The sequence below is a fragment of the Orycteropus afer genome, unplaced genomic scaffold, assembly GCF_000298275.1.
Source record: "Orycteropus afer afer isolate SDZICR_OR568_19922 unplaced genomic scaffold, OryAfe1.0 scaffold00154, whole genome shotgun sequence".
Taxonomy (NCBI): domain Eukaryota; kingdom Metazoa; phylum Chordata; class Mammalia; order Tubulidentata; family Orycteropodidae; genus Orycteropus; species Orycteropus afer.
Window position 1 is genome coordinate 7,045,047 of NW_006921741.1, and position 7,181 is coordinate 7,052,227.

Consider the following 7,181-nt stretch of genomic DNA (forward strand, 5'->3'; position numbering starts at 1 on the left):
ATGGCGGCTTTCAGCAAATCCATTCCTCATAACTGCTACGAGATCGGCCACACTTGGCACCCTTCTTGCAGAGTTTCCTTCCTGCAGATCACCGGGGGAGCCCTGGAGGAGTCCCTGAAGATCTATGCCCCCCTGTACTTGGTGAGAACCCAGGGCGAGTTTTGTTTGGAGGGTTGGCTAGGCGATGTTGGAATTCCCGAGGGGCCCTGGGGGACGCGCGCTATGTCGGTTTCGCACTTGGAAGGATCTGAGTGTTTTGGGGACAGGATTACAAATCCTATGCGAGGTAAAGGGGAGGGGAATTAGAGGTTTGACTTGTCATCCGAATGCCGGTTGCTGAGAAGAGGATGGGCTTCCAACTTTAGGATTAAGTTCAGGGCATTTAAAAATATAAATACAGGGACTTGTATTATTTCTCCTCACCCCTGCTTTGTGGTGGAGAGGTGTTTGTAGATCAGCGAGGTGATGAGAATGGCTTGCAACCTTTCCTCATCTAATTCCTCCTTTTTTTTCCTTTTTTTAAAAAAGGGGCAAATTTGACAGTAAGTCTCTAGTCTCAGATCTGGTCGCAGTTTTGGATGACAGTGTTAGGATTTGAGGGTTTTGCAAGTGTTTTTGCACGTTTACAAAATAAACTCCTGTTTGAAGTTTTGCTGGTGATTTAAAGGGTAGTTCCAGTTTTCGAGTCAATGAAGGTGATTAGGAAGTCTGACTGTAGGTTCTTTTATTACAGATAATTTCATATGGATAATCTAAATTTGGAGTTTTTAATAGTATTTGGAACTATAATACTGAAACTATTAAAGAAGTTTATTCTTAAATGTTATCTTCTTTTCATTTACCCAGTCCTTGGTATTAAACATTTAGTACTTTGGCTACTGAAATTCATTTCTCTCTCTTTTTTTTTTTCCTTATATGATCTGTGTCCTAAGAACACAGAGGTCATATTTTTTGTGTATTTCTTAAGAGTGTTATTCAGTAGTCAATGGATGATCAATTAATTTTTCTTATTAAAGTAATAAGTTGTATTTACAGCTTAATATGCCTGAAAGTGCATCATAGCCATATCTAGTACTACTTGAAAAGTCTGATTATTTATTACGTAGATAACACAGTAGAAGATGGTGACTCAGATTACAGAAGCCAGGTTCATTTTTATCATATGGACTAGTGCTTTGATGTACGTTAGAAATCATGTGGGGATCATAATAAAATGGGGATTCTAATTCAGTAGAACTGGGTAGAGCCTGAGATTCTGCATTTCTGACAAGCTCCCAGGTAAAGTTGATGCTGTTAGTAGAGACTGATCATAAAGTTAAGTGAGGAGCTAGAAACAGCTGGCCTAATTTTCTATGGCAAAGATCGATGTTTATCTGCTTTTTGACACAAATTTAGCCAGTCTATGGCCCAGTTTTATTTTTTTAAAACAGAACATCTATAAACATTTTATGCTTCTGATATATTCAACTCTACAAAAAGATTGTTCCTATGCTCAGAGGATTATGCACTGAAAGTGCGTCATGGCCATATCTAGTACTACTTGAAAAGTCTGATTATTTATTATGTAGATAACACAGTAGAAGATTTTGACTCTGAGATTACAGAAGCCAGGTTCATTTTTATCATATGGACCAGTGCTTTGATGTATGTTAGAAATCATGTGGGGATCCTAATGAAATGGGGATTCTAATCTAGTAGGACTGGGTAGAGCCTGAGATTCTGCATGAGTCAGAATCCCCTCGATGGCAACCAGCAACAATACGTTGTTGTTATTTGCCATTGAGTCGGCCTCGACTCATAGCGACCCCTCCTTGGGTTTCCGAGGCAGTATCACTACGGAAGTAGGATTGCCCAACCTTCCTTCCGAGGAGTGGCTGGTGGGTTTGAACCGCCAGCCGTCTGGTTAGCAGGCAAGTGCCTTAGCCACTATGTTACCAGAGCTCCCAGCAACAATATAGTAATTCTATATTTAACTTTTTGAGGAACCACTAAACTGTTCTCCACAGTGGCTATATCATTTCACATTCCCACCAGCAGTGCATGAGGGTTCTGGTTTCTCCACATCCTCCTTAACACTTGTTACTTTCTGTTTTTTTTGGGGGGGTGGTGGAGGTAGGGGTGGGTAATAGCCATTCCCATGGGAGTGAAGTGGTATCTCATTGTGGTTTTGATTTGCCTCTCCCTAACAATCATGAGGGAAGGCCCAGGACTGGGCAGCATTGATTTTTGTTGCGTATCAGGTTGCCTCTGGTGGCCTAGTCCCTAAGGCATCTGACTGCTAACTAGAAGGCTGGCAGTTCAAACTTACCAGCCATTCCTCAGAAGGAAGGTTGGACAGTCTGCTTCCATAGGATATCCCCTCGGAAACCCAAGGAGGGGTCCTTATGAGTTGGATCCGATTTGATGGCAGTGAGTTTGGTTTGGTTTTACCAGGTCGCCGTGAGTTGGGGGCCCAATTGACAGCAGCTAACAGCAACAACAACTCATGATGTTGAGCAGTTTTTTTTGTATGATTAATTGGCCATCTGTATATCTTTTTCTGAATAAGTATCTATTCAAGTCTTTTGCCCATTGTTAAATTGGATTGTTTGTCTTTTTTATTGAGTTGTGGGAGTTCTTTATATTTTCTGGGTAACAAACCCTTATCAGATATATGTTTCCCAAATATTTTCTCCCATTCTGTCTTTCACTTTCTTAATAATGCCTTTGATGTACAAAAGTTTTTAATTTTGATGAAGTCCAGCTTATCTTGGGCAGGCTTCTTGGAGGAATTGGCATTTGATTTGGGCCTTGAATATAGGAACAGACAGACATTGATTCCGGTAGTAGATATTTATGGAGTACCTATTCTTAATAGAAAGGCACTCTGGTGGTAGGGCATTTGGCTGCTACCAGAAGGCTGGTGGTTCAAAACCACCAGTGGCTTCACTGGAGGAAGATGAGGCAGTCTACTTCTATAAAGATTTATAGCCTTGGAAACACAGTGGGGGTTGTTATGAGTTGAAATCAACTCAATGGTAATGGTTTGGTTTTTGGGTATTATTAATAAAAGGAGCTTCTCTGGTGGTGCATTGGTTAAAGCACTCACTTGCGAACTGAAAGGTTGGTGGTTTGACTCTACCAGGGCTCCATGGGAGAAAGTGGTAGCAGCCTGCTTCTATAAAGGTTTATAGCCTTGAAAACCCCATGAGGCAGTTCTGCTGTTCTATAACGTTGCTATGAGTTAGAAGGGGAATGGTGTGAACAATGGTAGAAAGGTAAATGGTTCTGTGAGAGAAACAGTATGTACGTTGGTTGCCTCAAACAGAAGGTAATTATGAATGATAAAAATTTATACACATTGAGCACTAATACGTTTAAACAACCAACCCTCTAACCCACTGCTGTTGAGTCAATTCTAACTCATAGCAACTTTATAGGATAGAGTAGAACTGCTTTAATTAGTACAGTACCAGAGCTTCTGCTAATGTGCTTCCAGACTAGACCAGACTGCCATTGAGTGATTCCAACTCATAGCAATCCCTGTTGGGTTTCCGAGGTGGTAAATCTTTACGGAAGTAGATTGCCCTGTCTTCCTTTTTCAGAGTGGCTGGTGGGTTTGAACCACCAATCTTCTGGTTAACAGCCAAACTTCTGGTTAGTTAGTTCCTTAGGCACTGCACCACCAGAGCTCCTTTACTGATGTGCTTGTTGTTGTTGTTGTTATGTGCCCTTGAGTCATCCCAACTCATAGTGACCCCTCCTTGGGTTTCCAAGGTGGTATCTCTACGCAAGTAGATTGCCCAACCTTCCTTCCAAGGACTGGCTGGTGGGTTTGAACCACCAGCCTTCTGGTTAGCAGTCAAGTGCCTTAGGCACTATGCCACCAAATCTCCTACTAATGTGCTTAGTGCTTTGCATAGTCTGTTTTATTGCACCCTTATACAACTCTATCTATCATTGTCATTTCATGTTGTTGTTGTTGTTATGTGCCTTCAGGCCGACTTTCATAGGTAAGAAAACTGAAGATTAGAGATTAAAGAGTTTTAGAAGGTTCAAATCTAGTAAGAGAAAGAGGCAGGATTTGGTTCTAGGTCTTTTTGACTCAAAGACTTAGGCCAGGTTAAAGGAGCCATTGAGGGTTTTTTTTTTTTTTTTTAAGAAAAAGGATTACAATTACAAAATGGTGTTTTAAGATGATGAACCTGGTAGTACTGGACTGACTGGATTGGAAGCACTGTTTAGGAGTTAATGTAGTAGATTCACTGAGTGGTAGACAAGACAGAGCTGTGGAACCCTGGCTCTGTAACTTACTAGCAGTGTGCTCTTGGGAAGCTTCCTTCTCCTTCTTGCTTTGCAGGAAAAAATTATACCCACATGTTAGGGCTGCTGTGAGGATTTAGTGGGATAATAGTGTGAAGGAGTAGCTGTTGTCACATAAACCAAACCAATCCACTGCCATTGAATCATTTCTGACTCATGAATGTCCTATTACCGCTGCTGTTGAGTCAGTTATTCTGACTCATAACAACCCTTTAGGGTGGAGTAGAACTACCTTATTGGATTTCCAAAGCTGTAAATCTTTGTATAGATGGTCTCATCTTTCTCCTGTGGAATAGCTAGTGGTTTCAAACTGCTGACCTTTTGGTTAGCAGCTGAATTCTGTAACCACTAATGCCATCAGAGCTTCTTCCTAGGTCCCTGTACCCACTGCCATGAGTTGATTCCAACTTATAACAGCCCCCATTGGGTTTCCGAGGCATACATCTGTATGGAAGTAGATTGCTTCTTCTTCCTCCCATGGAGTTGCTGGTAGGTTTGAGTCACTGACCTGGTGATCAGGCAAATGCCTTAACTACTCTGCCACCAGAGCTCCTTAGCGACCCTATAAAACTCACTGCCATTGAGTTGGATCTGAATCATAGTGACCCATCCTTGGGTTTCTAAGGTGGTATCACTACAAAAGTATATTGCCCACCCTTCTTTCCAAGGAATGGCTGGTGGGTTTGCACTGTCAGCCTTTTGGTTAGCAGTCAAATGCCTTAGGGCTTTAATAAGTAAAGTGTTAAAATTGAAATATTTTGCTATGATCAGTGTCTCTATTTCCTGTTGTTGTTGTTAAGTGCTGTCGAGTTGGACTCAACTCATAGCAGCCCCTCCTTGGATTGCCGAGGCAGTATCACTACAGAAGTAGATTGCCCCGTCTTCCTTTTGAGGAGTGGCTGGTGGGTTTGAACTGTCAGCCTTCTAGTTAGCAATCAGGTGCCTTAGGCACTATGCTACCAGAGCTCCCCTATTTCCTATTAGAGTAGTTTATATTCAGAATTAGTTTATATTCATTACTTCAGTAAGTGCTTAGAAGTATCTGAATGAATAATTATATGAATGAGTGAATGAAATGAATAATATGGAATGAGGAGCTATTTGGCAGGTGTAAGATAATGCCAGAGAGAATGGAAGGGCAATTCTAGAAGTGAGGCTTTTATGTTGTTGTTATTGTTATGTGCCATCGAGTCGGACCTGACTCACAGTGACCCCTCTTGGGATTTCCAAGGCAGTATCACTTTGGAAGTAGATTGCCCCATCTTCTTTCTGAGGAGTGGCTGGTGGGTTTGAACTGTCAGCCTTCTGGTTTATAAGAAGAATGAGCAGGACTTAGGGACTGAGGATACTGGGGGCAGTGTGAGGGCTTGTTTATGCTTCTAGGATTTTAAGTCTGATGCAGTTGCCATCATTGATAGAAATGGAGAAGTTTGGAAAGGAAGCTGGTTCTGGGGTAAAGTTTTAAGCAAGAGTGTTTTTTGAAGCCTATAAAATGGATCTTATATCTTTCTGTTTGAAATATTAACATAATGTGTTGTACTAAAGTGATTCCGTTTGTTCATATCATATTTAAGTGCTTGTTCTATAGATCTTTTCTCAAGCTTCTTTCATCTTTATACCTATATGTTCACTTTCTTCTGCTTAAGCCATTTAGAAAGGTAGCTGTGCTGTTCCTTCTAATAGTGAATGTTTGTGTCTATAAAATTTGTAACAAAAAAAAATCAGTCCTCATTCATCAGTTTACTTCTTATAGTTTTTTTTTTAAATAAAGAATCCTATATATGTTAAAATATGTGCTAACAATTTATGCATGTACCAAAAATGTATTTCAGGAAGTTATATTTTATTTCGTGGATATTAACTATTGCCATACATTCTCAGTAAGCGGTACCCTCTTCCACATACATAAAAAACAATTGTTAACCTGTTAAAACTGTCAAATACCACAAACATTAAAATCCATAGTGCCCTCAGTACTTTGCAGTAAATTTAGAATTACACAAATGCCCATTTAGGGGACTAGATTCTATGCTGTTCAGGCTGTTAGGTCTCTTCCCTAAGATGGAAAACTAGGTGGTTTTCTGTAGGACCTCCAGATTGGAGAATTGGCTTTTACCTTTCAGCTGACTCCAAAGTAGAACCTTTTGTGTTTTGGGGAAGGAATAGTTGAACAAACCTGCCTTTTAATTGACTTTTAGATGTTTATGCCATTTTTCAAGGAATGAAAATGTTTACTCAGTCTTACCATGTTATTTAACAAGTCGGTTGCATTTTGCAGGGTCAGTTCATCACGTAGGCTCTGAATAACCATTTATGCAAAAGATGGAATTCCTAGAAATTAAAAAAAAAAAAAATTATGGACAGTCTCCTGTTAGTTGCCAAAGACTTGAAAACCACTGACTGAAGAAATCAATTCAGTGATACGGATTGAGGTTTTTTTTTTTCCAATGCATTTTATTGAAATATAATTTATATACAGTGAAACAAAATTTATATACACAAAACTAAAGTGACATGGGCCAATGCATTTTATTTTTTGCAGTGTTCCCTCCCCTCCCCACCCCTCCTACCCCTTGCAACCAGCAAAGACAGTTTCCCTCCATATATAAATCTTTCCTTGACCCTCCACAACAACGAACTAATACTATATTTGTCCTTCTGTGATTGACTTATTTCACTCACCATAATGTCCTCCAAGTTCATCCATATTATGTGGTGTTTTGCAGACTCTACATTATTCTTTAGTACTGCATAGCATTCCATTATGTGTATGTACCACAGTTTAGTCATCCACTCTTCTGCTATAAATCTTAGAGATAAGTCCCTTGCCAGATATGTAATTATTGGCAAATATGAATTTGTTGCTGTCATTTTTGTTA

The 7,181-nt window shown here is 40.0% G+C and overlaps 1 protein-coding gene across 1 annotated transcript in view; it reads left to right on the forward strand.

The window, feature by feature from the left end:
• TMEM135 (transmembrane protein 135) overlaps nt 1–7,181 on the forward strand; it is a 321,242-nt gene continuing 314,061 nt past the window's right edge. The window contains exon 1 of the mRNA XM_007946278.2: nt 1–141. Within this exon, the coding sequence (XP_007944469.1) occupies nt 1–141 (141 nt within the window). The remainder of the gene's footprint in view (nt 142–7,181) is intronic.